A 16,849-nucleotide genomic window follows, 5' to 3' on the forward strand; every position below is an offset into this window, starting at 1 on the left:
TGGGGGGTTTATTTTTTTTAAAGGACTTGTCAAATGTTTCAATGTCTTTATTTCTAGGTTACATTTTCTTGTGAATGAGTAGGAGTACTATGCACCCCATAGTTATTTACGTAGGGGGGGGCAGTATCTGTGGGCCCCCTTATTATTGAAGGGTCTTCCAAATTCCAATAAGCCCTCTGCCCGAAGTCCCCCACAACCACTGGCTAGGGTTGTGGAGTAGAGGCCCTTGTCCACATCAACAAGGAACCTCCCTTTGTTAAGGGAATATGGCCTGGTATGGTTCAGGAGCAGGGGTGGACTGACCATTTGGAAACTCGGGCACTGCCCGAGGGCCCGGGGTCAGTAGGAGGCCCCATGAGATGCCCCTGGTACCGTTTTCATAGGCTTTTTTGAGTTTGGGTAAGGACACAGGGGCCCCATGATCCCCTATTGCCCGGGGGCCCCATGAGTCGTTAGTCCGCCCCTGTTCAGGAGGTGGGGCTGCATGCTCAGCACCCCTTCCCCTCATCCTTTCAGATTTGGCTCTTATTGATCAATTCATAAACTGAACCCAGGGCAGTGTGGCTCATCTCTACTAAACATGGGGCCCTGGATTGATGATGGAATTACAACAAGGGGCATTCTTTGGGGGATTGTCAAATGTTTGAGTGTCTTTATGTCTAGGTTACATTTTATTGTGAATGAGTAGGGGTTCTATGCACCCCATAGTCATTTACGTGGAGGGGGGGGCAGTATCTGGGTGCCCCCTTATTATTGAAGGGTCTTCCAAATTCTAATAAGCCCTCTGCCTGAAGACCCCACAACCACTGGCCAGGGTTGTGGAGAAGAGGCACTTGTCCACATCAACAAGGAACCTCCCTATGTTAAGGGAATATGGTCTGGTATGGTTCAGGAGGTGGGGCTGCATGCTCGGCACCCCTTCCCCTCATCCTTTCAGATTTGGCTCCCATTGAACAATTCATAAACTGAACCCAGGACAGTTTGGCTCATCCCTACTAAACATGGGGCCCTGGATTGATCATGGATCAAAGGACATTCTTTGGGGGATTTTTACTTTTTGAAAAGACTTGTCAAATGTTTGATTGTCTTTATTTCTAGGTTATATATTTTTTGTGAATGAGTAGGGGTACTTTGCACCCCATACTCATTTACATGGGGGGGGAAAGTATCTGTGGCCCCCTTAATATTGAGGGGTCTTCCAAATTCCGATAAGCCCTCTGCTCGAAGACCCCCACAACTGCTGGCCAGGGTTTTGGAGAAGAGGTCTTTGTCGACATCAACAAGGCAGCTCCCCATGTTGAGGGCATGTGACCTGGTATGGTTCAGGAGGGGGGCTGAATACTCAGCACCCCTTCTCCCCATCCTTTCAGATTTGGCTCCCATTGAACAATGCATGAACCAAACCCAGTTTGGCTCATCCCTACTAAACATGGAATCCTCGAATGATGATGGATTTACAACAAGGGACATTATTTGGGGGATTTGTCAAATGTTTGAATGTCTTTATTTGAAGGTTACATTTTTTTGTGAATGAGTAGGGGTACTATGCACCCCATACCAGGGGCGGACTGACAACTCATGGGGCCCCCGGGCAATAGGGGATCATGGGGCCCCTGTGTCCTTGCCTAAACTCAAAAAAGCCTATGCAAAAGGTACCTGGGGCATTTCATGGTGCCCCCTACTGACCCCGGGCCCTCGGGCAGTGCCCGAATTTCCAAATGGCTTTTTTGAGTTTGGGCAGAGACACAGAGGCCCCATGATCCCCTATTGCCCGGGGGCCCCATGAGTTGTCAGTCCGCCCCTGGTAGGGGGTACCGAGTTACAGGGTCTGAAGGTGTTACCCTCTACCAGCAAAAATGGTGGAATCCCAAGAGTATGCCCATCACTTTTTTGAAGGAATGTGTATTAAATGAAATTTTTTTCAAGCGCTGAATTCAAAATTGGTGCCACAGCGATATGGAAATATTTGTGTAAGATGTTTTCAGAGCCTTAGAAAAAAAAAAATTGAGTATTTGCAGAGGCCGGCTCTGGTGAAATAAGCTCTGTGCAAGTGGAATCACTCCAGTGAGCCCGGATTAGGGGCTGAGCCGCTGTTTGTATTCAAGCCGCCTCCGATGGCGATTCGCACTCTGCTGTAGAACGTTTAAAAAAACTTGGACATTCTTCGGAAGTATATTTGAAACTCCGAGGACTTTTGCACGAGGATTATAAGAACAGACGCTCTGAAAAATAATCCGCTACCGGGAAAAGTTTCTGTAGATCGAGAAATGTATCAGAGCTTGAAGAGGACCTGTCAGATTAGGAATATTGTGGAGGGTACATTGGGAAATAATGTCCCTAGCCTAAAGCTGGACTCTGGGCACACAGATAAGTACACAGATGAAATACATACATTAAAGATGTTTTAACTGCCAAAGGATTTGTACTTCTGTATATCCAGTCCTGCTATTTACACAGCTCCGCCATTTACAAAACACAGCCATTTCTGTCAGGGGAGGAGACCTGATTTTTATCTGCTGTAGTTAAGTAACGCTTACAGGTCTTGTCCCTACCCTAACCTGTCTTTGGATATTGAAAAAAGAAGCAGCAGACTGATAAGATCAACTTTCTGTCTCTCTACTCTCTCCTCCAATGATCATGCATAAACTGATGGGCTCCTTATCATGCTTCCCCATCACCCAGGCTATGCTCTGATATACAAGGATAGGTTAGGAATATGGAAACTGCCATTGACCAATTGGTCTGTTAATATACAAACTACTAGAAGGCTGGTGGAGAGTAGAAGGGGACAGGAGATGAGGACATTGGTGTAGTGGCACATCCTCATACTGCAGAGACCAAGATCAGAGCAGAGAATGGGATCGAGAATATCTGCTTCACACAGGGGCGAACTGACCATTTGGAAACTCGGGCACTGCCCAAGGGCCCAGGGTCAGTAGGGGGCCCCATGAGATGCCCCTGGTATCTTTATCATAGGCCTTTTTGAGTTTGGGCAAGGACACAGGGGCCCCATGATCGCCCGGGGGCCCCATGAGTTGTCAGTCTGCCCCTTGCTGCACATTCAAATCATGTTCAGGTTGTTGCTTCTGGGGCTATTTGCAACAAGGGTGGTTTTCCTAGGAAGCAAGAACTCAACAATAGTCATAGTAGCCCAGGTATCTGCTAGGCCTGGGAGAAGTGAGGACCCAGTGGGACACCCCTTCTTCTGGCTTGCAACAAGCATTGAGATGTATCACGTCCCTTCCAACTCCATGATTGGGAAAAGGTTTAATAAATCTCCTTTCCTACTGATTCATTTACCTCTAGACCCTACATGTGTATGGCCAACCACTCTGGTTGGATCATTTTCTTTCAGGCAGAAGCAAGACTCTACACATAAGAGGACAAGAGGAGAAGCTAACCGTTCAATGTCCATTTACTAATTAAGGATGTCTCCTGATGGCGGGATGTGTAATAACAAATATTTGAGATTTCTTTGACTTTGCACACCCTGCTACCTACTCTTTATGATGCTTCAGTAGCCCAGGTAGTTTCTATGGGATCTAGGAGAAGTGAGGGCCGAGTGGGAAACCCCTTCGTCTGGCCTGAGACAATAACCTACAAGATTTGCAACATCCCGTCCTACTCCATCACTGGGAAATGTTTTATTAAATACTCTTCTATCTCGATATGCTTGGCTCTAGACGCAGCACATGTTTACAATCCTGCCCTCTGGTTGGCTGATTTTGTTGCCAGTCAGAGGCAAGACCCTACACAGGGCACAAAAAAGCAAAGAAGAGGAAAGGCCAACTGTACAAAGCTCATTTACTAACAAAACATGTCTCCTGATGGTCTGGTGAATACCTCATGGTCTACTCTATACAATTCCTTGGCAGCCCAGGTAACTGCTACAGATCCTAGGAGAAGTGAAGATCTAGTGGGATACCCCTTCTTCTGACCTGCGACAATGACATACAAGATTTGCCACCTCCCTTCCTACTCTATCATTGGGAAGAATTTTATTAAATCATCTTCTTCCCTTCCAATATGTTTACCTCTGGACTCGACATATGAACAGCCTCATGCTCTGGTTGACTGATTTTGCTATCAGTCAGAGGCAAGACCCTACATAGAGCACAAGAGGGCAAAGAAGAAAAGAAGCCAACCTTCCATTGATCATTTAATAACAAAGCATGTTTCCGGATGGTGGTGTGCATAATAATAAATACTTGAGATTACCGGTACTTTGAAGCTGTCAACCTCTTCATATACAATGTCTTGGTGGCCGAAACAGCTTCTACAGGGCTAAGTGGGATACCTTTTCTTCTAACCTTCAACCATAACTTAGTAGATTTGCAATGCCCCTTCCTACTCCATCATTGGGAAAAGTTCTATTGAATCTTCTACTTTCCTCCTGAAACATTTACCTCTACATGTATGAGGTTTCCCACTCTGGTTGGCTGATTTTGGTGTCAATCAGAGGTACCTTCGAAGTCTCACACCTCATTGCCTACTCTACAGAATGCCTTGGTATCCAAGATAGCTGCTATGGGTGCTGGAATGGGTGAGGGTCCAGTGGGACAACCCTTCTACTGATCTGCGACCATTACCTCCAAGATTTATCATGTTCCCTTTTCACTCCATCATTGAAAATGGTTTATTAAATCTTCCCCTTTCCTACTGATATGGTTACCTCTGGACCCAACACATGTGTATGGCCTCACATTGTGGTTGGTTATTTATGTTTTCAGCTAGAGGCAAGACCCTACACAGAGCACAAGAGGGCAAAGAAGAAAAGAAGCCAACCTTCCATTGATCATTTAATAACAAAGCATGTTTCCGGATGGTGGTGTGCATAATAATAAATACTTGAGATTACCGGTACTTTGAAGCTGTCAACCTCTTCATATACAATGTCTTGGTGGCCGAAACAGCTTCTACAGGGCTGTCCTGCCTTCTCTGCAGTTATGAAAGGGTTACAGAGGATTACAGGCAGTATAACCTTTGATGTCCACACAGTAAAGAGTCGATGATTGATAACCGATGATCTTTTACTGATAACATGTGACATAATGAGAATGCGCGTGAATAAATGCGCGAATGTGAACAAATGCGGTAAAACTGAAATACAAACATAATAAACAAACATAAGTACATATCTAACTTCCTAGCTATGTGCATAACATTCCACAGTACATAGGAAGGGTACTTACAGACTTTGGGGGTCTAATCAAGCCCATATATGAAGAGGGAACAGCATCCCACATGTACTTGCATAGTAGAATTTCTTCAGTCTGAAGAGATGAGGTCACTTCCTCCCAAGTTAGCAGACAGGAAGTCCTGGCCTTAAAGGGACAGACACTGCTGAATGCTAAAGAATGCCTTGTGTAATACAAGGCAGCACACTCCCCACCTGGCATAATAATGATATGCCACTATTAAACTCTTGGAAGGAGTAAAACGACTTCCGTGATGGGTCTAAGGTACACCTTAGGGGTGCCCTGTTTTACTACTCTGACCTCTACTTTCCTGACTCTGCTATCACTACTAGCATCAGTCCCCACAATGAGTCCAATTGGCCACTAGTTCCTGTGGGCCTGACAGTCTTTTAGTAGAACAACATCTCCAACTTGTAAGTTGGGCTTGTCAGCTTGCCATTTGTTGCGTGGTTGGAGGGTCATCAGGTACTCCTGTCTCCATCTCTTCCAGAAGATATCACATCTGATAATGGTGACATTGGCTTGCTCAAGATAGTCATTGTTACCCTGGTCAACACTGGCTGTTTTGCTGAAGGATCTGGCCAAGCAGATGAGTTTCCCTATGGCACGGATGAGTGACTTCCAGCTGGAAAACCTTTTGAACCTACATGAGCCAAGACCTTCTCTGGTGGTTAGAGTCTTGTAAACTGCAACTAGAGGTCTTACCTCTTTGTCTTGGTCTGGTTCTACAAGCTGAAAAGTTCCTTTCTGATCAGTCTCTTCAGTTTCTGGTCCAGTCAAGAAGGATGGACCTGTGAACCAGTTAGTCTGTTTGAGGACAGCAGCTGGTACCAGTCTAGTCCCATGGTCAGCAGGGTTCTTGTCTGTACTGATGTGATGCCACTGTTCTGGACTTGTACACTTTCTGATACGTGTTACTCTGTTTGACACGTATGTGTAGAATCTTCTTGAAGCGTTGTGGATATAACCTAAAACAATCTTGCTGTCTGTGTAGAAGTTCACTGCATGGATCTCGATGTCCAGTTCTGCAATGAGTAAGTCTGCTATCTCCACAGCTAGGACAGCAGCACAAAGTTCTAAGCGTGGGACCGTGTGAGCAGGTCTTGGAGCCAGTTTGGACTTTCCCAAGATGAATCCTGCATGGCTTTGTCCCTGAGTGTCTATAACTCTAAGGTAGGCTACAGCTGCTATAGCCACGGTGGATGCATCTGAAAACACGTGTATCTCTCTTCGTTTTGTAACAGACAAAGAAACAGAGACGTATGGTCTTTGGATGCTAAATCGCTCAAGCTCCAGCAAAGAGTCTTTCCACAACTTCCACTGCATTTCTTTCTTTTCAGGTAGAGGTGTGTCCCAATCACTTTGTTCTAGCTCAGTTGTAATCTCTCTCAAAAGAGCTTTGCCTTGCATGGTGATGGGTGCTACGAACCCCAAGGGATCGTAAAGACTGTTGACCGTAGACAAGACACCTCGCTTTGTGAAAGGCTTCTCTTCTCTGGATACTCGGAAGGTGAAGCTGTCAGTTTTCAAGTCCCAACTAAGCCCTAAGCTTCTTTGAAGGGGTGGTGAATCTGTACCTAGATCTAGGTCTTTAAGGTCTTTTGCACGGTCTTCTGCTGGGAATGCTTCCATTACTTTGCTGTTGTTGGAAGCCACTTTGTGCAGTCTTATGTTAGAGTCTGCTAGCAAGTCTCTAGTGCTTTTCAAAATGTTAATGGCTTCTCCACTACTGGAGAAGGAAGCAAGTCCATCATCTACATAAAAGTTTTTCATAACAAATTGTTTGGCTTCAGGGTTGTGTCTGTCACCTTGCTGCGCTGCTCGTCTCAAGTTGTAGATAGCGACAGCTGGTGAGGGACTGTTCCCAAACACATGTACTTTCATCCTATACTCTATGATACCTTTGTTGAGGTCGTTGTCTTCATACCATAGGAACCTCAGGTAGTCTCTGTGGTCTTCACGGACAAGGAAACAGTAGAACATCTGCTGTACATCTGCTGTTACTGCAACAAGTTCTCTTCGGAATCTGATAAGGACTCCAAGAAGTGTGTTGTTCAGGTCTGGTCCACTGAGAAGTACATCATTAAGGGAAATACCTTCATGCTTTGCACTGGAATCAAATACTACACGTATCTGACCTGGTTTCTGAGGATGGTACACTCCGAATATTGGCAAGTACCAGCGTTCTTGTTTTTCATGCAGTGCTGGTGCTTTTTCAGCTTGATCTTTGTCAAAGATTTTCCGCATGAATTCTTGGAAGTGTTCTTTCATGTCTGGCTTTCTTTCAAGAGTGCGCTGCAATAGCGCAAGGCGTTTCTCTGCTTGCACTCTGTTGTTGGGAAGACGATGCCGTGGTATACGGAATGGTAGTGGGGCTACCCAACTGCCTGCTTTGTCTTTGAAGACTTCTCTGTCCATGATCTCAAGGAAGAGGTTATCTTCAACAGATGGTGCTAGTTTGTCATCATCTTGAGTTCTCTCAAACACTTTGTGGCCTAGCTGATCTGAATCTTCAGCTGAGCCTGTATCTTCCAGGAACCTCTGGATGTTCTGGGGATGTGTTGGGTTAGATAGTTTCTCTTTAATCTGCATGCTGTTGTTACATGGGCAAAGACATGATGTGCGACCGTTCTGCAGCAGATTTGTTCTGTAGACATTCACCTTTGTGGGTTTGTGAAGTCCGTCCAGACATACATTTCCAACGATAACCCATCCAAGATCAAGACGTTGAGCAAATGGTGCATTGTGCGGCCCATTGTATTGTTCTCTGACCTTGTGCACTCTCAGTATGTCTCTTCCTAGTAGAAGGACGATTGCAGCATCTGGGTTGAGTGTTGGGATCTTGTCTGCTATTCGCATGAGATGAGGGTAGTGATGTGCCACTTCAGGTGTGGGAATCTCTGACCTGTCATCTGGTATCATGTCACATTCTATGAGGGTAGGAAGAGTCAGCTGCGTCTTTCCATCTAATGACTCGATGGTGTAGTTGTTTGCTCTTCTCCCTGATGTCTCTATAACTCCAGAACATGTCTTCAAGGTGTATGGAGTTGAACTTCCTTTGTCACCGAAGAGGTCGAAGAACTCTGTCTTTGCTAGAGACCTGTTGCTTTGTTCGTCTAGGACTGTATATATCTTCACTGCCTTTTCTCTGAGACCGTTGGGATACACTTTGACTAAGCATATCTTGGAGCATGATCTAGAGAGTCCTGGTTCTGTACAGATCTCAGTACACTTTGAAGTTATCGCTGGTGTTGCACTTTCTTTTTGCTCCCCACCATGATCTTCTTGAGTTGCTGGAACTTCTGATCTCCATGGTGGTGGTCCTGGGTGCAGTGCTGACAGATGTCGGTCATTGTTGCATTCTGTGCACCGTATTTCTCTCTTACAGTCTTTTGCAAGATGTTGCATTGAGGCGCAGCATCTGAAACAAATGTGATTGTCTTTAAGGTAAGCCTTGCGCTCCTCTAATGTCTTACTTCTGAAACTGCGACATTTTCTTAGTGGATGAGGCTTGTTGTGTATTGGGCACTGTTTGTCTGGATCCTCAACTTCCTTGCTTGTGTTGTCTTCCTGATTGGCTGCAGCCTCAGGCGGGACTTCTGTCTTCCGCACAGACACTGTTGCTCTGCGTTCTTTGTAGTGTACTGGCGACTGCTTCTCTGTCCTTGGGGCACCTGCAACTCTCTTGTTCAGGAAGGCGAAGCTTGGGTCATTGCGTGTCTTAGCTTGGTCTACAACGAATTCAGCAAGGAAGACAAACGGTGGAAATGCAACTCGATAGTCTTTCTTGTATCTGGATGCTTGAGAGACCCACCTTTCTTGCAGGTTGAAAGGGAGCTTCTCGATTATGGGCTCTACTCCACGTGCTGTGTCTAAGTATAAAAGACCTGGCAGAGTTCCACTAGTCTTTGCTGCTTCTATCTCTAGGAGTAGGTCTCCGAGCTCTCTCAGCTTCTGATTGTCTTTGTTTGTCATTTTCGGGCAAGTTTCTATTTTCTTTAAAAGTGCTTCTTCAATTACTTCAGGTGACCCATAGCAGTCTTCCATTCTCTGCCAGACCATCGCAAGTCCTGCTGTTGCATCATGGACATGCACTGACCTGATTCTTTTGGCCTGCTCTGAGGACTCTGGTCCTAGGTATTTGGCGAGTAGGTCGAGCTTCTCTCTGTCTGTCAGCTCTAAGTTTTGGGTGCTGCTTAGGAAGGATGACCTCCAGGCCCAGTAGTTTTCAGGACGATCGTCGAACTTCAAGAGACCAGTGCTCACCATCTCACGGCGCATCAGGTATTTCGACACGTCTGTAACCCTTGCTGTGTCAGGTGCGTTTGTTCTGGGTACAAACGCGGGACTACTGGCTGATAGTGACTGATGGGTTCGTTGAGGTATTTGACTAAGTCTATTTTGGTCAGATGGTTGCTCTCCTCTATTGTAGTCTAGATCTGGTTTTGCACGAGGAGAGGTTATATCGCCATCTACTTGGTTTCTTAGCGTGTTGGCGGTTTGGTATCTGAGCCCGTGATTGGTTGACTTATCACGTGGCGGTTCAGGTTCAGTCTTGTAGTGATGCGTAACATCAAAGCTGTCTGCTCCCAACTGGGTCCTTGATGGTTTCGGTGCATCACTAGGCTGTTTATCAGGGTACAGGGTTGCTTGTGATTGCACGTACTCACGGGTGCGTTGGAATGTACTGCGAGGTGTTATCAGGGTTTCCAGTACATCGCTCTCTACAAACTGAATATCTGCAGCTCTCGCGAGAACTTCGGCTTCAGCTATGGCTGCTGCAGCTATTTTCTGTTGCTTAAGTATGTGTAAAGAGGCTCGTACTTCTGCCTTTCTCCTAAGCATTTCTGCTTCCCCTTCGGCTTGTCTCTTCTTCTGCTCTTCATCTAGGTAGCCTTGCTCTTTCATAAGCTCTGCTTCCTGTATGGCATAGGAGGCCATGGCGCATGCGGCCTCGGCCTTGGCTTGTGCCCTGGCGGCGATAGCGCTGACTGAAGACAAGTTTGTGACGCTAGAATGTCTGGAACTGGTATGCTTACTCCTGGCTGCCCCAGCACTGACTGACGATAGGTCTGTGACGTTTGAATGCCTGGAACTTGAACGCTTAGATCTGGCGGTTTCTGCTTTGGATGACGATAGATCCGATTTGTTATAAGTTCTCGGCGTGCTGCATTGTGACCTAGTTTCCAGTGTACTGTGCATATTTTCTTCCTGTTTGCACGAGTTTTTAGGAAGGGTTAATTTAGTGATATCTTTCATATCTGAGTTAGTTTCACTTTGCTATGCCTTAGACTGGCTGTGCTGTGGGGATTTCACACACACGTGCTGCTGTATTAACAGTTAAGAGTCTTTTCTGTGTTGTGGGGCTTGCTGTAGATTTTTCACACAATGTGCTCTGAAGTAACCGTGTAAGTCTTTTTACTGTCCTGCCTTCTCTGCAGTTATGAAAGGGTTACAGAGGATTACAGGCAGTATAACCTTTGATGTCCACACAGTAAAGAGTCGATGATTGATAACCGATGATCTTTTACTGATAACATGTGACATAATGAGAATGCGCGTGAATAAATGCGCGAATGTGAACAAATGCGGTAAAACTGAAATACAAACAGAATAAACAAACATAAGTACATATCTAACTTCCTAGCTATGTGCATAACATTCCACAGTACATAGGAAGGGTACTTACAGACTTTGGGGGTCTAATCAAGCCCATATATGAAGAGGGAACAGCATCCCACATGTACTTGCATAGTAGAATTTCTTCAGTCTGAAGAGATGAGGTCACTTCCTCCCAAGTTAGCAGACAGGAAGTCCTGGCCTTAAAGGGACAGACACTGCTGAATGCTAAAGAATGCCTTGTGTAATACAAGGCAGCACAAGGGCTAAGTGGGATACCTTTTCTTCTAACCTTCAACCATAACTTAGTAGATTTGCAATGCCCCTTCCTACTCCATCATTGGGAAAAGTTCTATTGAATCTTCTACTTTCCTCCTGAAACATTTACCTCTACATGTATGAGGTTTCCCACTCTGGTTGGCTGATTTTGGTGTCAATCAGAGGTACCTTCGAAGTCTCACACCTCATTGCCTACTCTACAGAATGCCTTGGTATCCAAGATAGCTGCTATGGGTGCTTGAATGGGTGAGGGTCCAGTGGGACAACCCTTCTACTGATCTGCGACCATTACCTCCAAGATTTATCATGTTCCCTTTTCACTCCATCATTGAAAATGGTTTATTAAATCTTCCCCTTTCCTACTGATATGGTTACCTCTGGACCCAACACATGTGTATGGCTTCACATTCTGGTTGGTTAATTATGTTTTCAGCTAGAGGCAAGACCCTACACAGGGCACAAGAGGGCTAAAAAGAGAAGAAGTCAACTATCCAATGCCCATTTACTAATAAAGCATGTCTCCCGATTGCAAGGTGTGTGATAATGAACATTTGAGATGGCTTTGAAGTTGCACACCCCATCACCTAATTTATATGATATGTGCAGCAGACTGGAGAAGGAGGTCAACAAGCAGTACAAGGTGCATCAGACAGGAGTATTGAGGTGAGAACTATGACCCACCAGCATTTAGGGGTCCCATTATTTGAAATGGCCCCAACCAGTTTGTTTCTGTAAGTCTGGGATGGTAGTTTGTGGATCTTGTATGTATTTCATGGCTTATTTTTTTAGATGAAATGCACCTTCAGCTTAGAAAATTATGTGTACCAACCTTCTTTGAGACATTTGGGGCCTGGCATGAAATCACAACAAGCACAATGCCCTGGGCACATAAGATTTATGCCCACTCTGGGGCTGGTGGATCAGATGTAACTCTTTGATAGAGATTGAGGCTGGTCATATATCCATCACTTCGCTCAATAAAAGTCATCAGCATATGGCTGCCAGGTATAACCTGCCGTTATGAAAGATAAGGGGATAAAAATCTGGATGTAACAGACACATTTCATGGCTCACAACAAACAGACTTAAAGTGGACCTGACTGTAAAATAAGGTATGTAATGAAAATGGAAAGGTTTTATATGAATATTTCACTGGTATGTTGATGGGGAGACCAGGGAAGGCAAAGTATAAGCAGATTATACCTCAGCTCTAAAGTATATAATATGTATACACAAAAGTAAAATGTTTTATAAATATGGTGAGTGTAAACCAACATATTTATGTCCCTTTGTTCTCTTCAACATTTTTGGAAAATTGTACAACACTCTTGATCCCATTTAGACCAGTGGTTCTCAACCTTATTGAGATCAAGGCCAGGTAAAATCTTACAAAACCTTATTTTCTCAAAAGCAAAAAAGAGTTATACTCATACAATAAAATATGGAAATACAAATTATGTATTGAAATGCTGGAGGGCTCTGGATGCGGCTCAGTGTCCCTGTGGGGGGATGGGGGTTTTGGAGGAGGTTAGAGGACTCTGGAGTCGACTTGATGGCCTTGAAGGGCATGAAGTTTTTGAAGGGAGCTGGGGGCAACTGTGGGATCCTTGCACAGGGTTGTAAGCTTTGCCTGAGGAACTGTGGAAGACTGGAGGAAATGCAGGAGGTTGGGGATACTGTCAGACACTGTTGGAGGGGCTGGAGGGTCTGCAGCAAGCTAGGAGGCATTGCAGGGAGCTGGGTGGCACTGTAAGAGACTTGGAAGGCACTGTGGGAGCTAAGGGCTCTCAGGGGTCTTGGGGACACTTTAGGCCACTATGGGAGGTTTGGTGATATTATGAGGACTAAGAGCTCTCAGAGGACTTGGGGGAACTTCAGGCCACTATAAGAGGTTGGGAGGCACTGTGGAGGCTACAGGCTCTCAGGGGGCTTTGGGGCACTGGATGCTGCTATGAGAGGTTGGGTGACACTGTTGGAAGTTAGGAGGCTGCAGCCCGGTGGTTGAGAACCCCTGGTTTAGACCACTTCCAACCAATGACTGATCTCCCTCTACCCAAGCAGGCCTCCCTGATTTTGACTACTTGCTCCTTGGTCTTGCGTATTTTCAGTCATAGCTGCACTCAGATGACTGAAAATAAATGGGAATTGGCTGGTTGTCCCTTGAAGACTAGATGCAATTTGTGAATTTTAAAGAGAACCAGTCACACCAAAAGCAACCTGTATCCACCTGGGAGAAGGGCTGGTCTTATCCATGGAGTCACTTTCAAGCTGATTTTGGCGTAGAATGTTTTTTATTGCCTCAGAATCAGCATAAAGTTCAATGTACCATGCATTTGATGCATTGGCAACAGAAATTAAAGCTGACCTATTTTACTAAAATTTACATCTCTGCACACTTATGTGAAATCTAATACTTTGTGTTTTGTGTTACGTTTTTGGATTTAGTTACCTTTCTTGGATTTAGTTACCACTTCCTGGTTTCCCTGAGGGCACTGGTGATGCAGCCCTGGCCACACTGATTCCCCAACATCAGCAGTGCCTTCAGAAATATCTTGTACCTAATGTGTACGATCTCACAAGCTCATGCGAGATCTCACATTGTTGCACCATTCACAAGATGGAGCACATGCTGTCATGTAGTTCATCATGCATATGAGCCATACAATGTTACATTCATCTGTTCCATCTAAATTCTTCTCGCAAAATATCAACCGAGGGCATTTTTTTATTTTTTAACAGATGAATGTAATGTCATAAGGAGATGGTCCACATGGTGTCATGTGCTCCTTACAAATATATTGTGAGATGATCCTAGAAAGAAATTAAAAATGGCGGCACGGGAGCAAGGGCACTGGCTGCAGCGAGGCACCATCAAAAGGAAAAAAGAAGAAAGAGAGAATGGAGGTAGGAAATTGTACCTAATTATGTGTTAGATTGTTTTCATTTTATAAAATGGGGAGGAGGTCCTCGTTGACCAGTCTCGGTCAATGGCTTTTAATTCTATCAGCTCAAATTCAAAAACACATCTCAATAACGCCTATCAACGCACAATGGAAATGCATGTTGACGGAAGACATTGCTCCTACAAAACAAGTTTGTACTCATACAATAAAATATTAAAATACAAATTATGTATTGAATTTCTGGACCGCTTTTCTGTCCCTGCGGGGGGGATGGGGCTTTTGGAGGGGGTAGGGGACTCTGGAGCTGACTTGATGGCCTTGTAAGGCATAAGGTATCAGGAGGGATCTGGGGCAACTGTGGAGGCTGGGATCTCTGGAGGGGGCTGAGGACATTGCTTAGGGCACTGCGGGAGACTGGGGGACACTGTGGGACGAGGGGAAGAGGAATTCTGCACTGGTAGGAACTCTACTGGGGATGGGGGGGAATCTGTACTGTAGGAGTGAAAACTGTACTGGGGGTAGCTGTACTGATGGGGGGAGTTCAATACTAAGAAATACATATGTACTGGGGAAGGCGAGATCCAGGGGTGGACTGACCATTTGGAAACTCGGGCACTGCCCGAGGGCCCAGGGTCAGTAGGGGGCCCCATGAAATGCCCCTGGTACCTTTTTCATAGGCTTTTTTGAGTTTGGGCAAGGACACAGGTGCCCCATGAGCCCCTATTGCCCGGGGGCCCCATGAGTTGTCAGTCCGCCCCTGCGGAGATCTGAACTGGGGGAAGTTTGGGCGCACTGTGAGGGGCTGGGAGGTCTGCAGCAAGCTAGGGGACACTGCTGGGAGCTGAGTGGCACTGTGGGAGGCTAGGAGGTACTGTGGGGACTAAGGGACTTGGGGGGACTGCAGGCCACTAAGGGAGAGCCAACATGGAGGTAGGTAAGTGTAGTTATTTTTTTTTTACTATTTAAATATTTATTGATTTTCAAATAAGCAAATTATACAAACGTATTCTTTGAAAGAAACATTAACACTTTTAAAATACAAATATCATTCCACTAATTTTCCCTACCCCCCCTCAACCCCTCCCCCCTTCCTCCTATCTATCACCTCCCCCCCCCCCACCCCCCACTCTGCGTTTCCCTAATTTCCCTGGGGCCTCAACTCCTCAAAAGAGAGAAGAGGGAGGCATACACCTATTATTTTACATTATACTGCCATAACCTCCTCATTTAACTTTACCTTTTTAAATTCTTCCCATCTGTTCCACCTTACATAATATCTTTCCATCTTATCTTCATTCATATGGTAAAGCCTCTCCTCTTACAGTGGGGCAAAAAAGTATTTAGTCAGCCACCAATTGTGCAAGTTCTCCCACTTACAAAGATGAGAGAGGCCTGTAATTGGCATCATAGGTAGACCTCAACTATGAGAGACAAAATGAGAAAATAAATCCAGACAATCACATTGGCTGATTTGGAAAGAATTTATTTGCAAATTATGGTGGAAACTAAGTATTTGGTCACCTACAAACAAGCAAGATTTCTGGCTCTCACAGACCTGTACCTTCTTCTTTAAGAGGCTCCTCTGTCCTGCACTCATTACCTGTATCAATGGCACCTGTTTGAACTTGTTATCAGTATAAAAGACACCTGTCCACAACCTCAAACAGTCACACTCCAAACTCCACTATGGTGAAGACCAAATAGCTGTCAAAGGACACCAGAAACAAAATTGTAGACCTGCACCAGGCCTGGGAAGACTGAATCTGCAATAAGCAAGCAGCTTGGTGTGAACAAATCAACTGTGGGATTAGAAAATGGAAGACATACAAGACCACTGATAATCTCCCTCGATCTGGGGCTCCACGCAAGATCTCACCCCGTGGGGTCAAAATGATCACAAGAATGTCATATGGTCAGATGAAACCAAAATAGAACTGTTTGGTAGAAACACAACTCGTCGTGTTTGGAGGAGAGAGAATGCTGAGTTGCATCCAAAGAACACCATACCTACTGTGAAGCAGGGGGGTGGCAACATCATGCTTTGGGGCTGTTTCTCCGCAAAGGGACCAGGACGACTGATCCATGTACAGGACAGAATGAATGGGGCCATGTATCGTGAGATTTTGAGTGCAAACCTCCTTTCATCAGCAAGGGCATTGAAGATGAAACGTGGCTGGGTCTTCCAACATGTCAATGATCCCAAACATACCGCCCGGGCAACAAAGGAGTGGCTTCGTAAGAAGCATTTCAAGGTCCTGGAGTGGCCTAGCCAGTCTCCAGATCTCAACCCCATAGAAAACCTTTGGAGGGAGTTGAAAGTCCGTGTTGCCCAGCGACATCCCCAAAACATCACTGCTCTAGAGGAGATCTGCATGGAGGAATGGGCCAACATACCAGCAACAGTGTGTGCCAACCTTGTGAAGACTTACAGGAGACGTTTGACCTCTGTCATTGCCAACAAAGGATATATAACAAAGTATTGAGATGAACTTTTGATATTGACCAAATACTTATTTTCCACCATAATTGGCAAATAAATTCTTTCCAAATCAGCCAATGTGATTGTCTGGATTTGTTTTCTCATTTTGTCTCTCATAGTTGAGGTCTACCTATGATGCCAATTACAGGCCTCTCTCATCTTTGTAAGTGGGAGAACTTGCACAATTGGTGGTGACTAAATACTTTTTTGCCCCAGTGTACATATTTGGTCCACCCAATCAACCCAATCCTCTACTTTTGGCACCTCCCATCTCCGCCAAAACTTGGGTATCAAACCCTTTGCTTCATTCAAATAATACCAAATACCAGATTTTTTATATTTGTTAACTGATAACTCTGTCGGTAAGTGTA

At 45.2% G+C, this 16,849-nt stretch overlaps 2 protein-coding genes across 5 annotated transcripts in view; both read right to left on the reverse strand.

The window, feature by feature from the left end:
- Window positions 1-16,849, reverse strand: part of LSAMP (limbic system associated membrane protein) — a 1,064,612-nt gene that overhangs the window by 1,025,822 nt on the left and 21,941 nt on the right. The gene's annotated exons all lie outside the window — the stretch shown is intronic.
- Window positions 5,013-11,073, reverse strand: LOC149468049 (uncharacterized). Its single transcript, XM_089670763.1, has 2 exons — window positions 5,193-11,073; window positions 5,013-5,100 (listed from the first exon to the last, which is right to left on the reverse strand). Exon 1 carries the CDS (start codon window positions 10,455-10,457, stop codon window positions 5,562-5,564), a length of 4,896 nt encoding a protein of 1,631 aa, XP_089526889.1. The 5' UTR covers window positions 10,458-11,073; the 3' UTR covers window positions 5,013-5,100; window positions 5,193-5,561.

This window comes from Staurois parvus, unplaced genomic scaffold (genome assembly GCF_062004578.1).
Source record: "Staurois parvus isolate SC_StPar_1 unplaced genomic scaffold, SC_StPar_1.0 ptg000095l, whole genome shotgun sequence".
Lineage (NCBI taxonomy): Eukaryota > Metazoa > Chordata > Amphibia > Anura > Ranidae > Staurois > Staurois parvus.